The 27,230-nt window shown below is 41.7% G+C and overlaps 3 protein-coding genes across 3 annotated transcripts in view; all 3 read right to left on the bottom strand.

The window, feature by feature from the left end:
* Positions 1–791: 791 nt before the first annotated feature.
* Positions 792–6,106, bottom strand: LOC310813299 (toll-like receptor 8). Its single transcript, XM_083682186.1, has 2 exons — positions 6,047–6,106; positions 792–4,205 (listed from the first exon to the last, which is right to left on the bottom strand). The coding sequence occupies exons 1-2, from the start codon at positions 6,047–6,049 to the stop codon at positions 1,113–1,115; spliced, it is 3,096 nt and encodes a 1,031-aa protein (XP_083538312.1). The 5' UTR covers positions 6,050–6,106; the 3' UTR covers positions 792–1,112.
* A 1,238-nt stretch (positions 6,107–7,344) lies between these two features.
* Positions 7,345–10,485, bottom strand: LOC310813297 (toll-like receptor 7; the record flags this gene model as incomplete). The annotated part of the gene is made up of 1 exon (XM_083682184.1): positions 7,345–10,485. One exon carries the CDS (start codon positions 10,483–10,485, stop codon positions 7,345–7,347), a length of 3,141 nt encoding a protein of 1,046 aa, XP_083538310.1.
* A 3,044-nt stretch (positions 10,486–13,529) lies between these two features.
* The window catches only part of LOC310813623 (FERM and PDZ domain-containing protein 4-like), a gene marked incomplete at both ends in the record, with an annotated part of 24,008 nt that continues 10,307 nt past the window's right edge, over positions 13,530–27,230 (bottom strand). The window contains 15 exons of the mRNA XM_083682682.1: positions 13,530–14,800; positions 15,289–16,527; positions 16,892–17,905; positions 18,040–18,175; positions 18,412–18,594; positions 18,727–18,816; positions 19,092–19,218; positions 19,743–19,879; positions 20,214–20,333; positions 20,926–21,057; positions 21,688–21,795; positions 22,060–22,164; positions 23,222–23,267; positions 24,110–24,212; positions 24,543–24,703. Coding sequence (XP_083538808.1) covers positions 13,530–14,800; positions 15,289–16,527; positions 16,892–17,905; positions 18,040–18,175; positions 18,412–18,594; positions 18,727–18,816; positions 19,092–19,218; positions 19,743–19,879; positions 20,214–20,333; positions 20,926–21,057; positions 21,688–21,795; positions 22,060–22,164; positions 23,222–23,267; positions 24,110–24,212; positions 24,543–24,703 — 4,972 coding nt within the window. The remainder of the gene's footprint in view (positions 14,801–15,288; positions 16,528–16,891; positions 17,906–18,039; positions 18,176–18,411; positions 18,595–18,726; positions 18,817–19,091; positions 19,219–19,742; positions 19,880–20,213; positions 20,334–20,925; positions 21,058–21,687; positions 21,796–22,059; positions 22,165–23,221; positions 23,268–24,109; positions 24,213–24,542; positions 24,704–27,230) is intronic.

The raw sequence follows: 27,230 nt of genomic DNA, 5'->3' as shown, positions 1-27,230 counted from the left end.
AATTAATTAAACTTACCATTGTTTCTCTTCGATTCCTGCTGTGGTGTGGTCTCATGATATGACTCAACCCCTCTGCGGATCACACATAATGTTTAGCAAGCAGCCGATTGGTCCTGATTACAAGATGGGTGAGAAATATTTGCGCGGAAAATTGGGGAAGTTATTTTGGTTCACTTCCCTCCTTCTTGAGTGCAAGTTGTTTTTTCTCACTCTGTACATTTTCCACGAAATGCAAGACTGAATCAATATAAATTATTTATGAGTTATTGAAGATTATCTTTTACGACCAGGCTACTTTGATTGGATCTCAAAGAATAGAGAGTCTGAACTAAGAAATGCATCATATTGGTGTTGCTTTAAAAATAGTGATTTTGACATTAGAATAATAATTCAACAATATCAATTCAACGTATTCTCTGTACAGTTATGACATCTCAGGGGGCTGAATTATAGTAAACCTTTGCCACTGACGGACTGGCATAGTCACCGTTCCACATCCCCAAGTCAGTCAAAAGAAACAGGAACTTGGCTGATACACTTCCTATTATCTCATGAAAGTCAGGGGGGACACAAAAAAAAGAAACAATGTACGAATCATCTGCAATGTCAAATGAGGTACTTGAAATTAAGACTCAAAACACATACATAAAGACCTGGTCTAGGTTCAAATATGTGTAGTGGGAAAAAACATCAACCAATTAAAAAATTCCTCAGTAATCAAATAATTTATTCATATTAGATTTTGCAATGTTTCCTATGGATTATTATAGTAATGTTTACATCATTGATCTTGTTACAAAAGATATATTGGCAAAAACATTGGAAAAATGTAGCAACAGTACATTAAATCAGAACAATACCAATAACACATAGTTTAGCATTAGAGCTACTTCATGAGGAGCATCATACATATCAAGTCAGCTGGGTATTGGTGAAGGCATGTCAAGAGCATCCATATTGGTTTACAACACAGCTTTACACAAACTCACATAGACAGAATCAGAGCTCATAAAAGAGATTGGAGTTGGAGTGACAGAAGAAAACTACTGTACAGTACTTTATCAGAGAGATCTAATTGAGGTGGCTCCTCTTGAGGTTCTGACACCCTCACCCTACTTGTTGGTGAAGTACCTGGAGTAGATTTTGCTGTACATCACTTCGTTGTCCACTCTGACTGCATTCCTCAGGTGTAGCCAGAACCATGACTCTGCAGCCGCGGTCCTGGGCCACTCCAGAATACTCTTGCCACACAGCCTCCTCCGCAAACTTAGGAAGTGAGAGTGCTGCAATACTGGCTCCAGGAGCAACAGCACGATTACATCTATGTTCTCATCCAGAAGCCTCTGGTGGGCCAGGTACACAGCCAGTCTGAAGGCCCCCGTCCTCACGTAGGCCTCGGTCAGAACAAAGACGGTCTTGCGGCTCTGTCGGATGCTCTGAGAGAGGTTGTCTATCAAAGGGACACCAGGGGCCCAGTCTCGCTCCTCCAGACAGAGAGGCAGGTGTGTCTCTCCCTTCTCCTCTAGCTGCACCCGCATGTGGTTCAAAACCCATTCTGACACCTGCGGGTCTCTGGTGTCATATGTAATGAAGGCATCATACACACTGTCTGTTGACCTCAAAGAATGGTAGCCCTTTAGTTTAGCCTTCAGGTAGTACATAATATAGGAGGCATCCCAATAAAACAAATGTGTTGTTATTGCCATGAACATAGTGAAAATAATAAAGGAAGTTGATAGGAAGTAAAATACAAGGGCTTCTTTGTCGTTTATGCATTCTTTAATGTCAAAGAAAATCACTTCTTGACCTCTTCTGTTTTCTGGCATGTTGCAGGTCACGTCAGTGGCCAGTCTAGGGATCTCAACATCATTGTTCTCAATCCAAAGGATGAACTCTAATAAATTGCAGGTACACTGGAATGGGTTACCCTGCAACCACAAGGTTTTCATGTAATTATCAGGTCCTGATAAGAAGGTGGTCTGGTTGATGATATTCAATTCATTGTAGCTAAGGTCAAGATTCTGAAGGCTTTTAGCTCCCCTTAGAAATCCATTGGATAGTTGTGAAATGTGATTGTGGCTCAGGTCAAGCATCTGAATTGTGTTTAAGAAGTAAGAAATATTTATTGCCACGTGCTCTAAATCATTGTAACTTAAATCTAGAAGATGAAGTTGTTTGAAGCGTGCCAGTTCATCCCATTGGAAATCGGCGAGTGAATTATGACTTATATGTAGTTTCTCAAGGTTGTGTGGTAACTTTTCATAGACTTCGATTGGAATCTTTGCAATATTATTAAAAGATATATCTAGAAAGGTCAAATTCTCAAGCTGTTCGAAAAGGCTGTTATATGTTCCATCCCTCTCTTTCCATAATTTGCCTAAATTATTGGATCGGAATTGAAGCTCGTTCAAAGATGTGCTCCTCATCGCCTTGGTGGTTAATGTAAAAATGGAATTGTGACTCATATTCAATACTCTCAAAGCTGGTAGATTTCTTAAAAAGTTTAAATTATGTGTCACTCCAGACACTTCAAAATAGTGGGGATTGTAGCTCAGGTCTAAGACTTCTAATTTCACTAATTCCTTGAAAGCATTATCATAGGCTAGGTCAATCTTATTATAGGACAAGTCCAGATATTTCAGATCTGGTAATGTTTTAAACTCTGTCCCATTCAGTGCTGATGCAAATCCATTTCTTGATAGGTTGAGACATGCTATGTCTCCATAGCCTTCAAATTGCTTTGGAGAAATAAAGAACAGGTTGTTTGAACTGAGGACAAGTACACGGCCAGACTGAAAGCACTCAGGCATCACAAGTCTGTGTGACAACTCGTAAGAAAAGTCCTTTGTATTTGGATAGTACCCAGTAAGAGACGGAGTGTGCAAAACCGACCTTAGATTGCGTCCTGAGCCACGGCTTGGAGAACCAGCCACTGAAACTGGATACAGCCTGTTTTCTGCAAGGTATATTAGTTTCAGGTGTGTGAATTTGCTGAATATGGTGGAATTCGAGTGGACAATGAAGTTTGTCCCCAAGTTCAATGTAGACAGATTTCTAAGGCCATAAAGAGAGCTGAATGTACTTGATTGGATTTCCCTAAAAACAAAACCCGCTATATGCAGTGTTTTAAGTGACACCAAACTTGAGAAATATTTTGAAAGCTTCAGGGTTTCAGGGTAGGCATTATAATCATAATTGAACGAAAGGTCTATTCTCTCTAGACAGGGTACATATCTCAAAAATCCCCCTTCAGCAATAGCATTTGACAGATAATTGAAAGAGAGGAACAGGTTTTTGAGGTTTGTCAAATTCATAAACAAAGAGCTCTTCATGATGTGGAGTGAGTTTCCACCTAAGTGCAGTTCTGTCAATTGGTTGAGGCTGGAAAATGCTCGAGGATGGATCTCCAGTGAAACATTAGGGCAGGGAACACACGGATATGGAGCATTTTTACATCTTGGGCAGTTTCCCTGTAGTTTCAGGATTCTTAGCTGAGTTAGTTCACGGAAATCATCCTCAGCAATGTATTGTATTTGATTAGAACCAAGCTCTAATGTTTGTATAGAGTTTGGCAGTCCTTTTGGAACTTGAGTCAGATTGTTATAAGCCAAAGTCAAAACCTGCAGGTTAGTCAATGCTGAGAAGCTGTCTTTTCCAATAGTAAAGCTTTCCCCACAAGGATTCCAGAAATAGCAGTTTTTGGACAGGAAGAGTTTCTTCACATGTATTATAGCAGAGAGATTTTTCTTTAACGAAATGATTTTGTTGTTATCCAGTTTGAGGATTTCTAATCTAGGTGGAAGGTTTGTGGGGACTTCAGTCAGACCATTGCCATTGAGCCGTAGTTCTTGCAAGCTTGTCAGATTTGTGAAGGCATGCTTAGCAATTTGTACTGGATGATGATCTCTATTCAACCAGTTGAGATTAAGGAGAGTCAGGTTCACAAGATTAGAAAATGCACCAAGAGATACATTCAGAATTTTGTTTTCTGAGAGGTCTAGCATGGTGGCGTTCCTGGTGATACCATCAGGAACCACTTTCAGCTGTCGTCCTTTGCAATTGAAAATGATGTCATCAGTGGTGTTGGTAATATTGACCTGGACATCACATGGGAAGTGCCGTGACAGCCAGGCACATGCAGCAGGTTGGACCACAGTGTAAAACAGGAACAACGGTGCCAACTTGAACCAGAAGGTGGTAGCAGCCTGTAAGTATACAAACTTGTAAGGACTACATGATACATTTATGATATGACGTTAAAGTAATGATGATCGACAGCTAGCTTCCATAAAAGCGTCTCAATCACACAATGTTGCCATAAGCTTTGTATAGCCTAAGGTTACACAGACATTTTATGACAATTACAGTTAGGTCCATAACTATATTTAATAAATATATATAATAAATATATTTGGACTCTGACACATTTGTTGTTATTTTAGCTGTTAATCAAAACATATTCAAGTTACAGTTATATGAATATGAATATGGGCTTAAAGTGCAGACACTCAGCTTTAATTTGAAGGTATTCGCATCCAAATTGGAGGAAGGGTTTAGGAATTACAGCTCTTTCATATGTAGCCCCCTCTTTTTCAAGGGACCAAAAGTAATTGGACAATTGACTCAAAAGCTGTTTCATGGACAGGTGTGGGCTATTCCTTTGTCATTTCTTTATCAATCAAGCAGGTAAAAGGTCTGAGTTGATTCCAAGTGTGGCATTTGCATTTGGAAGCTGTTGCTGTGAACGCACAACATGTGGTCAAAGGAGCTCTCAATGCAAGTGAAATAGACCATCCTTAGGTTACAAAAACAACCAAATCCATCAGAGAGATATTGGCAACATTAGCAGTGTCCAAATCAACAGTTTAAAAAAACTTCACAACATCCAGCCAAGTGAAGAACACTCTCCAGGGGGTAGGCATATCATTATCCAAGTCTACCATAAAGAGAAGACTTCACAAGAGCAAATACAGAGGGTTCACCACAAGGTGCAAACCATTCATAAGCCTCACGAATAGAAAGGCCAGATTAGACTGCCAAAAAACATCTAAAAAAGCCAGCCCAGTTCTGGAACAGCATTGTTTGGACTAAGATCAACCTGTACCAGAATGATGGGGGGAAAAAAGTATGGAGAAGGCTTGGAACTGCTCATGATTCGAAGCATACCACATCATCTATAAAACACGGTGGAGGCAGTGTGATGGCATGGGCATGCATGGCTTCCAATGGCACTGGATCACTAGTGTTTATTGATAATGTGACAGAAGACAGAAGCAGCTGGATGAATTCTGAAGTGTTTAGGGATATACTGTCTGCTCAGATTCAACCAAATTCAGCAAAGTTGATTGGACAGCGCTTCACAGTACAGATGGATAATGACCCAAAACATACTGTGGAATCAACCACAAGGATTCTCGACAAAGTATTAAAAATGAACACGTTATTTATGATTATGTTAATTTCTCCAATTACATTTGAGCCCCTGAAAATAGGGGACTCTGAATAAAAACGGTTGCAATTCCTAAACGTTTCATACAATATTTTTGTTCAACCCCTTGAATTAAAGCTGAAAGTCTGCACTTCAATTGAATCTCAACTGTTTACTTTCAAATTCATTGTGGTAGCGTACAGAGCCAAAATTATAAAAATTGTGTTACTGTTGAAATATTTCCGGACCTAACTGTATATCTCAAACATTTTCTCACAAGTATTTTATGACCAGTTATCTAGTCATGAAATTTGACATAGCTAGACAAAATGAAATGGCTGTACAGTAGTAATATAAACTCAACAAAAATACACAATAACAGTAGGCATATAATGGAATTGAATCTCCAACATATAGTATTGTAGAATTCTACACAGTTTTGCCACTTTATACTGTACCAGATGTGACTAAACTAGCTCAATATCAATCGAATTGTCAGTGTGTTCGTTAAATGCCAGAAAGGAATGCAATATATTTAAACAAATGTAAGTAAAAAATCTGTGACATATACTTTATCCTTACAAAAACAGTTTGATTTTGGTAATGAATTAAACTCACCATATTGTTTCTCTTTGATTCCTTGTAAGCTTTGGAAAGTCTATAGAATAATGTGTCTGGTTGTTCTTTTGATTGGGGGCCATGCATTGCTGTGGTCCCTCATGATATGACTCAACCCCTCTCCACCCAACTGTATCGCACATAAAGCCCAACCCGAAATGCCCTCACAGATAAAGTTATGTTTGGCAAGCAGCTGGTTACACTATCAAACTGAATCAGTCTGTGTAAGAAGCGTTGGCCATAAGTGAATTGGGGAAGTTCTTCTGGTTCACTTCCCTTTTTCTTGAGGGCATGTTGTTTTTTCTCATACATGTGTCAAGATGCAGGACTGAATCAATATAAATTCTTAATGAATAATTATAATTTATTGATGTTCTTCTTACTCTTTGGGAGACACTTTAAAGCATGGCAGCAAACATACAGCAAACATAATCAGTTTGAAGGTCATATCCATCCTTTCACAATAACACATTTGCATTTAAATTAATTAACAAATGAATGAATTATTTATTTCATGTCATGCTACCAGCGTGGTCCATAGACACAAGAAGATATACAAGTTATAATAACTCTGTAATTACAGTACTGTACTCTACCGTAGCAACAATATCATATTACCATGCTGTTACATACTGTAGTACTTTGCTAATTGCATGGTAATGGAATTGAGGGGTTTGTGTTATTACACACACACACACATACACACACATACACACACACACACGCACACGCACACGTACACACACACACACACACACACACACACACACACACACACACACACACACACACACACACACACACATATATATATATGTACTGTATATATATATATACAGTACCAGTAAAAAGTTTGGACACAAACTTGCAAAGCAAAAGGTGGCTACTTTGAAGAATCTAGAATCTAAAAAATTATGTAGTAAACAAAAAATATCAACATATGTGTTCCTTCATAGTTGTGATGTCTTCAACATTAATCTAATCTAATGTAGAAAATAATAAAAATAAAGAAAAACCATTGAATGAGAAGGTGTGTCCAAACTTTTGACTGGTACTGTATATACTGTATATATGTCATACTAACCTGTACTTTATGTAGCAACATATCAAATACAGTGTTGCTAATATAGTAATTACAATGCAGAGTACAGGTATAACCTTTTAATACAAAGTGCATTTAAATCAGAATTTTACAATGACTGTCACAATTAACATTCAGAAACACTGATATTTGCCTCATTGCTACAAAGCCACAATTACAAAACTAGTGGAATCATAGGAGGTTTGTCTTTTTCTTTTTAAAGAGTCTCCTTAAATAGATTACTGTATTGTTTTTTACTGTCAGTTGCCAGTACACTCCTCAGGCAAAACCAAAAGTATGGTTGTGCTTGAGGATTTGATGGCCACTCCAGCACTGACCGACTGTAAAGCTTTTTCCTAAGTCTCAGGTATTTAGAGTGACACAGTGCCTTTTCCAGGAAAATCAAGATGATGACATCATCTTTCTCATCTATAAGCCGCTGATGGGCCATGTAGAAAGCAGTCTTGAAGTTCCCGCTCCTGATATACTTGTTGGTCAGTATAAAGACAGTCCTCTTGCTCTGATGGATGCTCTGGGAGAGGTTGTCGATTACGGGGCACCCAGGGATCCAGTCTCTCTCCTCCAAACACAGCTGCAGGGGATGGTCCTCATGGTCCTCCAGGTTAACACGCAGCTCCTGCAACACCCACTCCAACACCTCTGGGTCCGTCTTATCATACACCACAAAAGCATCATAGGTGGTGCTCTGCAAGGACAGGCGGCCATAGCCTTTGATCTTGGCCAAGCAAAAGTGGTAGATGTACCAGACATCCCAGAGGAAGAGGTGGCTGGATATTGAGAGGATGACGAAGCTGAGGACCAGGGAGGTCAGTAGGATGTAAAGGAAGATGGACAGGAAGTGGTGCTGGCAGGCATGCATGTCCACAGAGATGACAGGTTTGCCCCTCTGTGCACCTGGTGCAGCACAGGTCACATCTGTGGCCAGCCGGGGGATATTCACTATAGTATTGTTGATCCACATAACAAACCAAGTGGCATTGCAGGTGCACAGGAAGCTGTTATTGTTCAGCAGTAACATGTCCATGTGATTGACAACATTGTCTGGAATGCTCGACTGTTCAATGTATTGGATGTGATTGAAACTGAGGTCCAGATACTTTAAGCTGAAGGCATCCTTCAGAAAATACTGAGAGAGTTTTGATATTTGGTTTTTACTTAAGAGGAGCTTTTGGAGAGATTTGGTACAGTTGGCGAGCTGGGGAACAGTTTTTAAACTATTTCTACCAAGATCTAAAACCAGCAAGGACTGAAGAGTAATCAGCTTCTCCCAACTAAAAGACTTCAGTCTGTTGTTCTTGATGTAGAGCTCTGTGAGTTTATCTGGCAGGCCTCTGAACACTTGCTGGGGAATAAAGTTGAGGTTGTTGCTAGAGATATCAAGGATCTTTAGATTAACTAGTTTTTTGAAGTAGTTGATGTATCTTAGATCGCCATCCCTCCATAACATATCTAAACGATTGCCTTTGAACTCTAATCTTTCCAGAGAAAGACTCTCCAGCTCTGTGTTTGTTGAGGTAGAGATCTTGTTGTAGTTCATCAATAGTATCTTAAGATTTGGCAAATTGCTGGTGAAATTTAGCATGTGTGTCAAGCCTTCAGATACAAAGTAGTGGTTGTTGTGACTAATGTCTAAAATAACTAGATTTCTCAGTTCTTGAAATGCAGAGGAATAGAGCAGGTCCAAACGATTGTATGAGAAGTCTAGATACTGTAAGTTGGTTAGGTATGTGAACTCAGAGCCATTTAAACTTTGGCTCATTGCATTTCCAGAGAGATTTAAACATCTAAGCTCACCAAGGTTCAAGAATCTAGAGTGAAGGAAGAATATATTATTCCTACTAATGTCTAGTGTTTTCCCAAACTGGCTGCACTGGCTATTGACAAATGAATTCACTGTTCCAACTTCCTTGTCCTTGTATTTGCAGCTACGTGCATACTCGTCATATCTAAAATAATGAATCTCTCTCACTTCTCTACTCTGGTAAAGGTCTGCACCTGACATTGGGGAGCCATGTAAGGGTTCTCCACCTGAAAATGCAACAGTGTTTAGTCCATCAGAGGGGGACGATATTTTGTTGTCAGATAAATTGATAATTCTGAAGCTTTTCAGCTGCATCAGAATGGTGAGGTTAGTCATTTTAATAAAGTTGGTGCCAAGGTCAATGACCTCCAGGTTCTCTAAAGAGATCAGAGGCTCGATGTCCTTGAAGGTCAGTTGCTGGAACACAAATCCCCTAAGTCTAAGAACTTTGAGTGATCTTAAGAAGGAGAAGGCAGGACTCAGGTTCAAGGTAGCTGGATACCTCTGCAGCTCATAGTTAAAGGAGAGGTCCAATTCCTCCAGGTTGGGTAACGCTTCTGGGAAGTAAGCAAATGTTATCTCTCTTGCTAAAAAGTTGGTTGAGAGATCAAGTACTCGCAGCTCAGTACAGCTCTGAAACCACTGTTTAAGTACATATATGAGAGAGTTACTATGTAGACGTAATATCCTCAGTTTTGTCAACGTTTTAAAGGCATTCTCATCAATTTGAAGTTGTGAATTGTGAGGACATGGGACACAAGGAAATGGCGCATTGTAACAACGTGGACAGTTGCCACTTAAATCAAGGATTTCCAGCTCGGTTAAGTTCCGAAAATCCTCTTCAGTAACCATTTCAATTTTATTATTATAGAGATACAACTCTCTGAGACTTGGTGGTAGTATGGGGGGAATGTAGGATAAGTTGTTTGACTTGAGGGACAACAGAGTCAGGTTACTAAGCTGTAAAAAAGTTCCCTCCTCAATTTCATAGGAAACATTACATGGGTTACGATAGTAACAATTTTGACCTAGATAAAGAATCTGGACATTACTGATATCTGAGAGGTTCTCCTTCAGAATGGAATGGATGTGATTCACCTCCAGACTAAGCAGAATGAGGTTTGGAGGGAGGCCTTTTGGAATGCTATAGAGCTGATTACCATCCAGGTACAGAGCCTTCAGATTCCTCAGGCCCTTGAATGTGTCGTTCTCAATGACTACACTCGCAGTGCATATGCGATCCTTGGGGCCGATTTTGATGGGCACACAGTTGCAGCGCATGTCAATCTCTGTGAGGTTCTCCAGCCCCTGGAAGGAGGATGAGTTTATCTTAGGGATGTGGTTGATGGTGAGGGTCAGGTTTGTGGTGTTTCCGGGAATGCCTTTAGGAATTGAGGTGAGCCCTCTCTCGGTGCAGTCTACGGTGACTACACTCCTATTGTTGACGAGAGTGACGTCACACGGCAGGGTTTTTGGGTACCAGGCACCAGCTGCCAGTATGGAGGACCACCACAGGCCCAGGAGCACCACACACATCTGTAACAACACACACTCTGTCTTCTGGTGGGAGGGGGAAAGGAACATTCTCATTACTATCAGAGAGAGTTAATGGTAATGATGTATTTTTGTTTGGTGCCTCAGCCTCTCTCTAATTACAAGACATTATTATTGAGTATAATAGAGTATACTCAATATAAGTGCACATTTACATGACTAGTACAAACTGTAACAACAAAACCATTGTAGAGTTGTTGGTTGAAAATTATTTAAACAAAAAGGCACTATCATATTCTATTTCCTTTTTAGAATGGGATTCTCAATTTTCCTTAACTCTGTTATTTTGTTACAATGCTATATATTGTTTTGTTACACAATATACCTTTGTACTGTATGTCACCAGGAGATACTTTAATTACAGTATTTATGCAAATTGTATATCAAGTGAAAATTAAACTTACCATGATGTGGTATACAAGTTCTCTGTGTACTGTAGATTTGTTTTCAAGAAGATGGAGGAAGCACTGAGAATGATCAAATGATCGAGATTTGAAAGATGTTTTGTAATAGGCCTCTGGTACACAGGGTGATGTTCCTGAGAGCAACAGGTGGCCTAGTGAAAGTGTATATATTTAGACCTCATCACTTCTCCATCGTCAAACACCAGACAACTCTCAATATGTACAACATTTGATGTGCCTGAGGTGAAAATACAATAGTAAATATTAATTATTATTATTATTATTATTATTATATTAAGTAATATTCAAGTAATATTTGTTTTACATTGCACTGATTTGAATTGTTCTCAAATTACACATAACATTATGGTATTGATTGGATTGTGGGTGAATGCAATGTTTTCTAGCCTGTGCTTGTGCAAATTTTTTAAACATTTATTGTCAGAAATATGGATCTGTCTGTAGTTGGCTTATGTAATTTTTGAAGAAAGTACAACAAGAAAATATTTACTGGAGCCTTCTTTCATGTGCAGTTTCAGATCTGCCTTTTTCAGTAAATGAATGTGAAACTTTCATGGTTTACACAAACAAAGAACTTTCCATCAGTTGGTCATGCGTGTTACGAATCAGAGCTAGTGAACCCAAATGCAGAACACAGTCTGGACACAGGTATAAAATAATAGAGTATTTAATGAAGGAATTGGGGGGAACGGGGAGGCAGGGAAGACTGGGCACACAGGTAGGCAGGGCAGGTAGGGCAGGATAGCGGGTAGTCCAGGCAGGGGTTGATACACGGGTAGGCAGTTCTAGGGAAGGCAGATAATCCGACAGGGAAATCCAGGCAGGGGTCGAGGCACAGGCATGCAGTTCTAGGGAAGGCAGATAATCCAACAGGGGTTAGGCAGAAGCACAGTCCAGAAAACACTTGTAGATCCGAAACCAGGAATCAACAGTCTAGAAATGCTGGGACGTATAGGTAGGAAGTACTATGACGAACTGGCAAAGAGTGGACGGAAAACCAGGGTATAAAACACAGATGAGTGATGACTAGACGAGCCACAGGTGTGGAGATCGGCAGGTGGCGATGATGACGAGAATGGGCCGGCAGGAGCCTGGAGCCACGGAACACACTGGGGAGAGGGAGAGGGACTGACACAGGCTAGGTGGAAGTGGAAGGCATGACAATGTGAAGACAACAGGCAGATGACTCATGAAGCTCATGTTCTGCTAATCTAATCTCATATGTAAATATACATTTACAATTAACAACTGCTTGTCTTTTACATCATGTTCAGTATCTGCAGTATATAATAACAATGTAATCATCTTTATCGATATGTTTTGAGTGAGATGTCATAATGCGTGCTTGATTTTACATTCTTTTATATAAATGTCAACATAATAGTTTCTTCTCTATGTTTTTGTAGAGGAGATAAAGGCTAACAGTCACTACTAGTAGCTCCATCTAGCGATCAGCCTTGTAAAGCCACAGTAAAGATCATTTCCAGCCATGTATCAAGGGAGCTATACTGTAGTGCACATGTGTGCCTGCCTGGCAAGCAAGGTTACTCAGTAGACTATCATAGATGGCACCGCGCAGACACACTCCAGCCTTCAAACTAACACAGGCCATCATCATTAATGCAAATCCATTAGCATCACCCAGGACTGAGTAAATGGTAAAACGTTAAATCATTCAAGATTGTTATACAACAAAACATGGTCTAGGAGAGTTTGTGGTATGAATTATGCAACTTCAATGACAAACTGGTTTTAGGATGTAGGGAAAGCTTGAGAAAGCTCCTCTCACTGTCAGCAGAAAATAGCGTTAAAACAAATACCCAAATATTTGTCAAATATTTTGAAATCAAAATCATTGGTAGTGTTTGGACCAATCTCAGTGAATTAAAATGCCTAGTGAAAGTTAATGTTTTGCACTCTGACTAACTAACACAAGTATCATACATTATGTCACAGGATGTTAATGGTGAATGAATTACAACCACACATCCACGTCTTTAGTTTGAGAAATGTCATGAGAATAACAAAAGAGACAATAATCATCTTCAACTTTTTAAACTTTTAATATGGTATAGTAGTGCTGACAAAAATAACAGGAAAGTACTCAGTGATCATGTGCAAAGTATTCATAAAACTATGTTGGATACAGCAAATGTAAAAGATTGAGATCATAGGATCGTTTTATCATATAATATAATGTCTTGTCTTGCGCATTGATTTGTCTAGAGCTGTTGTATTATCTTTGTTGTATGCACTGAGTGTGACATAATATTCCTACAATATATGATGGATACAAATAATATACAGATTCTAAGGTTTGTCTACACAATAAGCCCCAAAATATGATTAGCAATTGGTAAAATCATGTCTATCAAGTAATATCAGATAATATACTCTTAGTGTCATGGTCTTCTTCTCAGAGGCCTGAATATAATCTCTTTTAAAAGTTTCATTGTGATTGATATAATTCCTTTTACTTTACATATCAAACAAAATATACACAAGGCAAGGTTTGTCACAGCAGTTCACATTGGTTGGGTAGAATACACCCATGTCTCTTATGTATGGCTTTGAAATCGCTAATCAGAAAGACAGACGTGTTTACTTGTTGAGGAGGGTTTTAAGTGAGCGAGTTAGTGTGTTGACAATTGCAGACATGGTGGAAGAGTGACGTGTCAATGCATTCAACCTTTGGTCATTGGGGGAGCTGCCCGAAGCAGCTTGGGCAGCTTGTTGCAGACAGACATAGTTCATGAAGACATCATCCACCTTGGCTACCACCTCGTGCTGCTTGACCTCGGACCTCAGGCCCTCCACCAGTAACATGCAGGCTTGTGTCAGGCAGCAAAGCGTGTGGAAGCTGTGAGTCAGGGTGAGCAGCGTTTCCTCCGGACTGTCATACACCAGGGCCATCTGACTGCAGGCTCTGCCCAGCATGTTGGCCTCCGCGGAGAGTAGCTGGGCGTACCTCCATAGGTCAGCTTCACTAGCCTCTGACCTCTCGTCCCCGTCTCTCTGGCCTGCACTGGAGTGCACCAGGTCTATCATCTCCAGGACATCTCTCTGTGCATCTGAGAAGCCCCTGGGGAGGCTGTAGGTCTTCCCCTTCATGGAGTTCACACGAGCCAGTCTGGCACTGAGGCTCATGTCATTCACACCAGTGGCCATGTTGGGCTGTTCAGAGGAGGAGTCAGCATTAGAGGCATATAGAGAGACAGTACTCTCTGCCTCAACACTAGGGGTGGGCAACTCAGCCCTCTGGCCTCCAGAGAATGGCTGTGAAGGGTTTCCTCCATCTTCATCATCATCAACAGTGTTAGTCTTCCTCCTGAGGAAGCAGTAAGTGAAGGGTCCATGGCACTTCCAGGTGCCTGTGTCCAGACTGGGCATGGCTCTGAGCTGCTTGGCATCCCTTGACACTGGCAGCAGGATGGAGGTCCCTCTAAAGAGCTTTGTGCCAGAGGAGTGAGAGCTTACAGAGCTCTGGGACAAGCTCTTGGCAGAAAATCTCCTTTGTGGTTTTGTGGTGTCCGGTGACTGGAGGTTCTGCATGCTCTTCCCACTCAGTGTGGCTTTGGTTCTCTCCAACAGCGCTTCAAAGGTCCCGGAGCCCGGTGTTATGCTGCTCCAACTCCTCCTCAGCATTCGTCCCTTGCACACCTTCTTGAGGCTGTCTAGGATAGCAGGGTCACAAGTGGGTAAGCTAGAGGGGTAAACCTGGGCATGTGGGAGGGGCTCAGGGTAGCCCTGCGTTGTCACATTGGCCGTTGTGCTACTCATTAATGATGGTGGTGATGTGGTGGTGGCGTTGACCTGGTTAGAGAGAACTGAGGGTGAGTCTTGTCCTCCAGCCTTCTCCAGCTGTGTGCAAGCTACACTAGGGGTAGTAGAAAAACAAAGAGAATCATTAAGCATCTCCCAGACTCACACGCTTTGATCAGCAATAGCCCTTTTCTGCTATCATTAGAGCCTTTCATTTCTTAACATTGCTTAACTTCATAAGAGCTTATGATAATACACAGTCATGAGGAAAGTTGACTTAAGGATGCAATCAGCCCTTTTACCAAGTCTCTATTGTGTATTCTTATGTATGGCCTTAGAATGCCTCATGCCATCTCACAGCAATATCACTTAAACAATGTGCTTTACACACTATACATTTGCAATATATAAATGTCGTTGCTAGTGACAGGCTTTTTATGCTCTTTCCCTCTGATCTCAATCTTTGATGTTGGCATGGTGTTTCCTTGATGCATATTATGTGCCTACTACTGAATAATTTAGCTACTGCCTCATTGTGTTTAGCATGCCCAGTTAAACCCATAGACATCAAAGGAAGCACTGCTCTGTTTAGTTGTACCTGTGGTTTCCTTTATCTTGGGCATCCGGTGGCACCCATCTCGCATGGTGCCGGACCCAGGCTCTGCACTAGTTGCTGCATGGATCTTCCTGAGCAGAGTGGGGTCCATATTGTGATGGCTAACCTTGCCTTGCATCCCCTGGCCTGGAGCACCATAGGCCTTTTCCTCAGCACTCATGTAGCCCAGACCCTTGAGTGAGGACTCGGAGAGTAAGTGCATGTTTTCTGCAGCACAGAGAGGAGAGTCCATGGGTGTTACACAGCTGCTGCTGCCTGTGCTACAGCCAGCGTCAATGGACGAGCACTGAGAGCTCTGGAGAGAATGGATGCCCTCGCTTTGGATGGACGACATACGCTTATTCAGGTGATACTCATATAACCGCGTGACGTCCTGCTCAGCCTGTGGCATCTTGTTCTGCTGTTGCTGTTGCTGCTGCTGCTGCTCGTTACTCTGTGAATTGTCTTCCTCAGGATTGTGGGTGTCTTTGGCAGGGGAGCGTAAATGAATGTCTAACTGCTGGCTTCTTTCATCACAGTCCTGTTTGTCTCTCTTTATTGTTACTCTGTCAGTGTGGGAGGCATGTGAGTCACTCACACAATCTAGGGAGAGATTGTCTGCCATTTTGTTTTCAGTGGTTCGCTGCCATCTTTGAGGCTTCTCTCGATATGGAAATGGCGTTCGCCCCAAGTCAAGCTGGTTCATATACTGAGAATCCCTCACAGTGAAAGCATTATACTTTCCCACAAGGTGTGGTGGAAGGTCCTCTCTATTTGGGGTTTGGGCGTTGATGTGACGTTTTTCTGTGGAATCACTGGTATCTCCCTGAATTCTGCCCTCAGCCTCACCCTGCTTCCCTGGTTGCTTGTTCATTAGTGAACCCATGTGCATTTTACTGAAGTAGCCAGTCAGTGATTTAGTCTCCATGGTCTCTGGCTCCATCTCTCCCCCGTCTGAGTGGAGGATCTGGGAGGAAGACGCAGCCGAAGACTTGGTCTCTTCATCCTGGGACTCCTCAGGGTTGTACTGAATCGCCTGGACGGCCCTGCCCTCACATGGAGTTATGGGGAACTCTGTCTTCTCCTCCGTCAGGGTATGGTCGGCTGTAGCCACATACATCCTCAGGTGGTTCTCAGAGAGTTTCTGAGCTAGTTCTGAGTTCTCAGTCATCTCAGAGGAGTTGGTCTCGTTGCCAGAATCTGAGGAGGACTCAGGGCTAAAAGCCCGTGATATTTCTACACCTGTGAGCCACAGAGAGACAGACAATTCATTAACATCATCTTCATCTGATGCACCTCATAAATATCATATAATGGTGCATATTTGTACAAAACAAATGAAGACTGTGGATTGAAATGCATATATGTCATTGCACATACATGATAAAATAAAATACTCAACAAAACAACAACATATAGGCTCTGAACCAAAATGAGTGAGATACAGCAATGTTTATGTTCAAATGAATGAAACAATGCTCAAACAAAATGGAAACATTGAACAAAATGGGTTTTTATTGAAAAATCAACAACAACAAATCAAAAGTGAATGGCTGGAACATTGCGTGGTATTAATGAATAAACGTTACAATAGTATAAGAAGAACCTGTGCTATTTTCTGACTGCGGGTGGCTCTGCTCCTCAGATGCTGCTAGGGCCTCCAGAGCCTGTAAGGTGGACACGACAGCATCGTCCAGGGGCCCGTCCTCCCCCTCTACCCCTTCTCCCTGGGTGGGGACTGAGTCAATGAGAGACACAGGGATGTCGTCTCGTGCCCCCTGGCCCCTCCTGACTTGGGCTGCCCCTTGGGCTCCATGCTGCTCCTCCTCATCAGAGCTGTCTCTGAACCCTGGCGGAGGGGCTGCAATGGCCAAGTTGAGGGAGTGCAGCAGCACATCATTGTCCTCCTCATCGTTTCCCTCCGGTGGCGGGGGGAGGGAGGTCAGGTCGATGATGTCATCGCTGGATCCCGAGAGTGTAAGGAAAGTGGGCTTGTCCATGTCTCCCATTATGCTCATGTCCTCCTCGCAGCTGATGTCATCCTCGTCCTCCGCATCGTCCGTGGTCTCCGCATAGCAGATGTCCCGCAGCAATGGCTCCTCGATGCATTCGGTGGTGCCGAAGATTTTGGCGGCATACTGGTACCCCTCTCCATCCATGATGGGGTCCATGGTCTTATAGTCCTCCTCTAGTCTCTTATACATGGGATTATGGTCATCTACAATCTCTGGACCCTCGTCCATCAGCCTCTGGTAGCCCAGATTCTGGGGGTTTACACTGTCTAGAGGAGGATCCCCAAAGATGAAGGAGACCTTGGCGCTCCTGGGGGAGTCCTGGGGTTTGGCCCTGGGTACACAGAGGAAAGGCGGGGGGTGTGGGGTCCTGCTGCCCCTCTCTGGCCTCTCTCCCATATACATGTTGTGCTGCTGGGGTGGTTGGATCTCAGTGATGTAGACAGGGGAGATCATCTCACTCTCACTTCTCCCATGGTCCAGGAACTCTGAGTCTCTGTCTGAGAATTCTCGACTGCACCTCTGATTATGCTCCTCATATCCTCTGCAGGGGGTGCTGTATGTCCACTCGATGGCCTGGTAGTTCTGCTTCACTCTCGCCTCATGGCCTGGGAAGAGAAACCAAATAGGAATTATGATTGTCTAGTGTCACATGGGTTGGTTTCTGACTACAACGGAAACCATCCAAACAATCAAATCAATACTCGGTTGGCTATATATATATATGGCAGTGGAGACTCACCGGTGTCTATGTTCCCTGTGTTGCCTTTGGCCATGTTGAAGATGGAGCGGCGAGAGTCCACCAGTAGTCTGTAGTAGCCAGCAGTCAGGCAGGCCAGATTCATGGCATCAACAGACTCCATTATCAGAGTGATGGGCTGTAGAACAGGGAGATAAGCAGACAGCATTGAACACGCACTAAATGGAAACTGTAGCCTGTAGAATGAGGTTGCAGCATGCTGAATCAAGACTGCAGCCTCAGTTACTCTATTTGTTTCACTGAAGTAGAAATCTGCCTGGCTAATATGTATTATCTCAACAAACCAATTAAAAACCATTGCATAGAAAACACATTAAGCAGTAGTTTATGTCTATTGTGAAGGGTATGTTTTACCTTGACATCCAGCACATGCAGTTCCACCCTGACGTTTTTCTCGTCCTCTGTGTACATTTCAATCCGGTTGACGTGGCTGAAGTCAGCCAGCAGGGCTACCAGGTTGGTCTTGGTGTTGATCACATGACTGATGCCATACCTGGGCCCCACCAGTAGTGTCACCTCTGTATGTTTCTCTCCTTGCTGTGAGCAGAGGGCAGAGAGTGGGTCATTTTAATAAAACACACTGCTTATTCCATCAGCTTGTTAATATGATGACATATTATTACATCTTTTGAATGGCATGAACTCAGAGAAAAGGTGGTGCTCATTTACCAGTAGTACTGATTTAAACACCCGTCCTCCATACAGTCTCAAGTCACTGAGGTACTTCAGATAGTGGACCTTTGCCTGCAGTGCTGTCAGCTGAAAGACAAACGAAAAGAAATGAACAAAAAACAAAATTAACTGAAATTGTATGGATGTACACAGGGAATTTCAAATCAAAAGCTCTGGTGGTATAATTCCTCACAGTAAAGAGTTGAATCATCCAACCATGGGCGACTTAACAGAGCATGACAACTGCTGAAAATATTCTTAATTCAGTTAGTATTCCACAAGGTGGCAGTGTTTTCCAATGTGCTGTGTCAGGGTGAAGTAGAAACAAGAGACAGACGGGATGAGAAAATATAGCTTTATACCTTTTTACCAGGAGGCACGAGATTCTGGTTAGTTTTGAGAATGTGTGTGAGGGCTTTCTTGATGTTCTTCTCCTTCATGCTGGAAAGTACAGCAGGAGGCAGGAACAGAGCCAGACCCCACTCCTTTCTGTGGAACATAAAGCACAGTCATTTGGGTTACACAGAATAAGACCTCCTAGGGAGCATCATAGATCTATTACACTGACAATGACATCTATTCTTTGAAGACAGTCATCATTCTTGGCCACAGTAATTTTTCATTTTATACAGAGAGGATGCATTGATTAACCAACAGGTTGTCAATCATAATCAATATCCTCATTAATTACATACTGTTTTTACGATAGAAAAAACAGGAACAAATCATTAATTATCTGACATGACTGTCATTCATTTGTTGCAGTTAGTTGTGGCAGTTAGATACAGCCGTTCTCATTTAAATTCAAAAGGGGGGTGAGAGCTGGAGTCTGGTGGTGAAATGGCTTCACAATCAGCTGGGGCCACAACAAAGCACAGTTATTAAGAACAGCAAGAGAGGCTCGGAAAAACAACAACATGTGAGACTGTTGAGTGCCATGTGTGCAGTCCTGTAGCTAGGAGACAGGTAAGCCCACGTTGGCCTGGGTGCAGTGTGAAACACAGGCCACTCACTCAATGTACTTGAGGGAGACTTTCTGGGACTGCTTGGTGTTGATGGTGAGAATGTACATCTGCAGGGCAGCCAGGCGCAGGGCTGTGTCGTATTTCAGCTCTGACCCAAATCTCTCCAGCACCACGTCATTGCAGCTCTGGAGGAGAGGGAGAGGACAGGACGAGGTTACACTGCTTGGACTCTTCTTACTGACCATGAAACATAATATACAGGACTGTACTGGACAAGACATCTATGGCCATATATTTGGCTCCCTGATAGCAGAATTCAGATCATAACTCCAGGGTCAATGATAAACACTATGTTCACAATGTTTTACTCCTGAGCTAAGAATAAATATGTGTAAAAGATAGTCAGTAATGACTAATATGATAAATGATCTAAAGAATGTGTAATTTGCTAAAGTAAGAAACATACAGTAGTGGATGTACAGCACATCACACCGTTGTCTAATACATGTTGGTAATCACCTGAACATAGAGGTATTCAAACGCCACTGCATCTCTCCTGAGCAAGTCCACAGGGTCCTTTGGGACGAAGCTGATGCGGAAAAAGCATTTCATCTTGTGTGACCCTGGTCTCTGTGTCACCTTGGGTCATAGGACAAGGACAAGGAAGGACCTATTAGTGATGAGACATCCATGGCATGACTAATTCATCCAGAAGCCAGAAGATACTGCCGTTTCAATGCTGGTGTCTACAAATCTGATCACAGACCGACAACAGACAATAGCAGTAGCTCTATATGTTGTGTACAGGAGCAACATTAATGTTGCTAACATGAACCCAGCTAACATAAATGAAGGGTTATATAGACTATGGCTTATGTTTTATGTAATTGAAAGCAGTCTCATGTAAGATCAGAATGCTAATCATTCAATAGGAGATAGTAATAGCAGTATTCTGTTTGTACAATAGAATGAATATGTGTATACAGTCTTGTTTTGCTATTGTATCATATAGGATAGGGGTTCAAGACTATACAACACCATCATATCATAATCATTTCCATCTGCAGTCACAGTTACCCTACCGCTATCATTTTCCTATTTAATCACAAGCCCACCCATGTCACACTATATGTGAATGAGCCCAGGTCATATTTGATTACACTGTAACTGAATGAGGGACTATCCATCCGTGAGCCAGCCCCTACCGGTCTACCCTTAGGGTGTGTCTCACCTGAGTTAACATCTCCTGTTCATGAAGGAGCATGAGCTTGCTAGCGGTGCCCTCGGCTCGGTGCTCCAGCATCAGGGAGAAGTGCTCGATGCTTTTAATGGACAGCTTCTCTTGCAGGGTCAAGATGACATCCTTTTACATAGACAACATTTATTATTAATACACCACGTGCGAGGCACTCACAACAACACCACGTGAACAAGGTGCAAGTAGAAAGCCTATGCAAGGAACTCTTCTGCATTATAGATAAATCATAGAAAGAATATTTTTAGTTGTTAAAATGAACTACTGTATCATGAACTACTATAGTGCAATATTGTACATGCAACATTTTTATAATTGTATATGTATATGTATATGGGTTTTCATCTCTTAAAATGCAAATGGAGGACTCTTAAAATGCATAACAAGAAATGTGTATAACTTGACATTCTGTGAATTTTGTTCCATAACATTAATGTACTTACAAAAAAAGCACTTAGAGAGTGTTCTCTTTATGAATACACGATGAAAAGCTCTGACTTCTGCATGCTTAATTATGTTAAAGCTTATTTGCCAAGTGTGAGTGCTTTGTGTTATGCAGGTTTTGACACTTACTGAATCATAATTAAGTAAAGATAATACTGTATGCAACAGTGATCAAAGGAATTAACACATCTATTAATAAGTGGACTACATACCACTATGACTGATGTAAGGTTAAATTAACAATCACTTTTGATTATGCAATGTCTCCTAGAACATTACACACACTGTGCATACCTTAATGGATGTGTTACTGTCAAACTTAAATGATTTGGTCTGTCCATTCTCCAGGTACACCTTCAGAACATTTGGCATGAACAGCAGCGAGTTGTCCTTCACACTCTCCTGAAAATTATAATAAAATTGATATAAGGATAATACTTAACATATTGATCAGGAGATGAAACTGTTAAACTGTCACAGTGGGTAATAACAAGAACATGTGTACATGAATGGTTAAAATACAGTGTGAGTAAGTGTGCGTCATATTTTTCATGTTTGGAAAAGTGAAAATACCAGGTCAGTTGTGATGCCATTGGACATGTTAAGCCTTCGGAGGACACTAACATGTACAGTAGTAAATGAATCAGAGTGTGATGTTCTACTTACTGGGACCTGACCGTTGATGATGACCTCCTCTGCAAAGCGGACTTTGACCGGATTAGACTTTAACTTGGCCTTTTTGGCTGCACTGATGAATGCAGATTTGGGTGACTTAGAGAAAGCAGAGAGAAAACAGAGAAAAAAAACAGTTGGTCAAAGGTTTCTGTTCCTTCAGAAAAGCTACAGTCATTATTTCCTCTGTGGGTGATGAGAAATGTGCGTTTATGACATTACTAGGACATGCTGCAGTTCATCTAACACCATTCTCATTAGAAACCCCTATTTCCCCGTGTAACCGTAATAATATGATTCTAGTGGTATAAGGGTGTGAGTGGAAGGAAGGACACCCCCATTGGTGGCTGTGTCATTGAGCCAGCCCAGCTATGCCTGATAAATGAGAACAATTACAGGCTGGATTATAGGACCTGGTCTCCTGGTTGTTCTGTGTCTTAGGGGATTCTGGAATCCTTTTTTTCTTTCTTCAGGGTCAGCTACTTCTCAAGTTGAAGCAGATTCCAGTTAAATAACACTTATCAGGCTATTTCCCCTGACACACTACTGAGAAACATAATTAGAACAAATTATTGCTGGAAGTATGCAATTTGTAAAATAATTTAATTGAATAAGTTTAACACATTTTGCGTTGTCTTTATGGACATCATTTTTTTAATCTGAAGATTTCACAAACCCAGGTAACATAACACACTTCAGTTTTAAATTAGCATAACAAAATAGACTATCTATTGTATTATGATTTTATATAGAAATGATAGTAATATTCCCATAATTCCATCATGTTGACCTTTTTTATGAATCATATTATTACCAACATTACAGTAGCTATTCTCATGGCATCGTAAATCCATCACCATATGGTCCTCCCTGGTTTTAACAAGTGTTGACGTAGCAGGTTCATCTGGGGTCTCATGCTAGGATTTGACACTGTGATGAGAAGACTTGGACAGAGTTCAGTGTTTGGACTTGAGTTAGCCAGGCACACATTCATCACAAGCCCTACTGTTACAGTGCCATACAGACATATGGGCATGTTCCATGTCAACAGAGTCAACACACTAATCATCACAAACAAACAGTCTATTGAGCTGTATTCCCCAGGGCTTTTACTCAGTATCTTTGGAATGAAACATTTGAAGGTGGTAAGACTTACCGGGTATGGCTGAACAACTGTCAACACTATGGACTCCTTGCAGCTCCTGCCAGACAGAACACACACAAACAAAAACATCATTATAGATTTATAACTGGATATGTCAAATCCATGTGCAGAGGACGTTGATGACTCAGGAAGAGCGAGTAATCAGTCCTGCGTTGTTCCTCTTACAGTACAGTGAACAGATGACTATTGTTGAAATAAACCCACAAAGATGACCTATAGCAATCTGTTTCTGTGATGTTCCAGGTCCACGTTACTCTTCTAATAGTACAGTATTTTATTGCTGAGACAGAGCCCAGTCTAGGCCTAGGGAACAGTGATGAACTGGCCTCCTTATGGACATATTTCACTGCACTAATCCACTGTACAGAGTCAGACTTTAGCACAGGTCATATGAGGACTGCCCAAACAGCCAGCCACTCAGCTGAGTCAAGCACATCAAGCTAATAAAACCCATGAAGATAAATCTACACTGGCATAGGACCTGTGTGGTGTAACGGGCAAAAAGAATGGAGCTGCACATTATGTGGAAATTGTTATCATTGCAATTGAAATGACATAGAGGGCGTTATTAGTATGACATTTCCAGCAGGGTTGTTTCTTTTGGTTTAATTCTTTAAGATCATTCGTGCTGGATATTTACTGCATGTTGCCCAAGAATTATGAAAATTAGGTACGATTTATATTTTAATGTTTACTTTTGACTGCTGAATCCACATGTAACCAAACACACACAGACTCAAAATGAGTCATTTGTTGAATGCTGACTAACCGAAGACATTATAATACTTCAGGAAAAATACATATCCAAATGAGTTACAATATGTGCTCTAAACCTACCATGGCATTGTACAGTATGTTGAAAAGGCTGGGTTCCCCTACCTGACGAGGTCAATGACCCTCTCCCTGGGTGCTGAGCTGACCGGCTCATTGTTAATCATGATGATCTCGTCTCCTGGGATCAGTCTGCCCTCAGAGGGACCCCCTGTGAAGACACATGGAACAAGAGTTAAGTGGTACAAATTGCATAAGGTCAACCCATTCTTCTTTATCTTCTTATCATTTGCACTCCGGTCATGAAGCATACAGTAAGGGTGACTCACAGAACACAGAATATGGATGATTCATGACTATAGCATGGCTTTCATAGGTGAAAATCATCTATAGGTATCCATCTTTTATCAGGTATCTCTGTCACCAATGGTTTAGTTTGCTGCCTGTTGATAATGGCCATTGGTGGCGTATCTACCTGGTGTGTTACTGGAGGACTGCTGGTTTACCCGGTATATGAGGACCTACAGGTAAGCTAGTTTACCTGGTGTGACTGAGCGGACCACCACTGGTTTCTCACTTCCTGCCACAAAGCCAAATCCCAGGACTGGATCCCGTCTCATCTCCACATTCCGGGGGGGCGGAGGTACAAACTTGTCTCCGTCCAGGCGAACCTCCTCCAGTGAGCTGCTCTGGGAGACTTGGCTGTGTGAGAGAGAGACAACCATGGAACGGATCAGATCACTATCAGTGAAGAGTGACACACCAACTGAAAGACATCCTGTATACAGCAGTATGTTGCAATCTGTAGTACAATCAAACTCTTTCTATACTGCATCTTTCATCTTTAAAATGAAGTATCCAGATGCTGTGATAAAAAAAATCTATTTATAATACAAAAAAAAAGACATACACTCAACAACTATTCTATTCAGTATGAAATACTATTGTAGCTGTGCCCAGATTCAGCCATTAAATTTGATTAAACACAGTGGCGAGGAAAACAATACATTTCATGTTTTTAAATATGAAGCAACTGGATGATTTCCAGTCTAGTTTCTAAAATGGTCAAAGCTGAACAGCAACATTTAGACAGAAATTACAAAATAGTATGATGCCTGAAAATAGAACAAGTAGGCGAAGACAATCAACCTCAGATTGTATCTTCCTGCTGCAAATCCTCACTCTCAGCCTTATCAAGACAATCTTAAAAAAACACTCAGATAATCAGCTTTTCCAAGCATTAGCATGTAACCATATATGGTTGCACTTTATCACTGTAATACGTATGTCTTCTCAGTTAAAGTGTTACACAGGAAATGCGTAAATGGACATGTACAGTGTAGGAAATGTGTCCAACAAGGCAGTGGCCTCTCTGAGGTGGTGCAGTATGTTGGTGATGAGTGAAGGGTCATGGTTCTGAGGTTCATCTGCGGCTGTGTTCTGACCCATGGCGTCATTGCACCTGGCAAACCTGTCACAGATACCTGACTGTAAACCAACGCTCCAAACCTTATAATCCCTCTCAATTCAATTAGTCTTAAGCTGAGTCTAATCATCGACGTTCCCTGTTACACTCTTCTTTCTTTTGTTCTACCACACTTGTGCCATTGTTTAGCTTTACGTCCTCTGCATTTTCTATAGTTGTTCTTCCTCCTCCTCCTCCTCCTCCGCCTGTTTTCCTGGTCTGTGTGGCAGGCAGGCAGCATCTCCCCATGGTGCCCACACTGCTGGTTAATTAGAGCCGTGGGCTGGCGAAGCAGTGTGTAATTCGTAGGCATTCCTGACACATGTTCCACTCGCCACTGAATACCCACAATTAATCTCTCATGGCACTGCGAACGAGGGCAGGGCATGGTGCACGATCTGCTCCACACTCACATGTACACGCAGTAAGTGAACCACACCATAACCACATTATGTGTGGTCATTTCCACTCGCATTGCATTACATTGAACCTCTCAAGGTGCCACTGAGACAAAATTCACCTTGGATTTGTGTGTCAGCTCCAGCACTAACATGACAACCACAACAGCTTGCGCACAGTGAAAACCATATGGGCCCATGCATCCAGGAAGTGTGCTGTCTCATCTCCAACCATGGCCACCTGCTAAAGATGGCCAGCCTCCCAACATGCCGACAGCCCTGCATCTAATGGTCCCTAATCATCCCTATTAGCTGCTAATGTAGCTCCACATTATTACACACCTCTCATAACCAACACTGTTGCGTTTCAAAGCAGATGAGCGTGAGTGTTGAGATGAGACCATAAGCCACAACAACCGGTTGTTCTTATTGAGACTGTGCAGTGAGGGCACCATCTTTTCAAGAGGAGAATGCAAACCATTTTACTTGTAGCCTACTGTACAAGTGTCTTGGGGTTTAGGCTGTATTCTCCCTGCTTACATAGCAATGTTCTAAGCACTTTGAATTATCGTTCACCAGCAATAAACTGCTTTTAATATGGAGATACTGGATAAAGCCAACTGTGGGGAATTAAACATCTCTACTCACCTCAGCTTTTCACTTCACATTCTCTCACATTCTCACTTCACAAACTATCTGTTGTTCTCTATGACAAACTCAGAGAGAGAGAGAGAGAGAGAGAGAGAGAGAGAGAGAGAGAGAGACTCCCCATATTCACTATTTAATGACTAGTCTGAGAGACACGATGCAATTTACAACTTGTACTGATATTGATCCAATTTAACCTTTGAACCCTTCTTAACATTGAATACACTACTCTCTAAAGTACTACAGCTAACTCTGTTATACTGTATGATGTGATACATTATGCATGTTAACTGGTAGCTATTGCTTTATTAATGACTTCCTATCATACATATTGTTAAAAAGCAATACCACAACTTGACGTTTAACTAACGAATAACTCAGATTTATTGCTACTGACAGTCAAGCACACCAGCTTATTGATGAGTCTTCTTCAGATGTAACAGGGCTAGGGCTGGAGCCAAAAGGAGCGTCTGATATGCTTCATCCAGACAGACTCTCTGCATCCAATACAGCCAGTCCCCCTCTCTTCTTATGTAACCCCTCTGAGATCACGCTTCCGAAGCCTTAATCCATGTGTGACAAGTTCCCCACCTCTCTACATGCATATTGTGTTCAAACATACTTCCCTACATACAATCACAAGGCAAACACTGACTGTACACACATATTTTCAGCTCAAATAAATATTCCATAAGAGACAATGGCATCATCGAAATAA

Source organism: Argentina silus (assembly GCF_951799395.1).
Source record: "Argentina silus genome assembly, chromosome: 12".
In the NCBI taxonomy this organism is placed as follows: Eukaryota; Metazoa; Chordata; class Actinopteri; order Argentiniformes; family Argentinidae; genus Argentina; species Argentina silus.
Note: the sequence above shows the minus strand (reverse complement) of the source record. Positions and strands in the feature narration are given on the sequence as shown.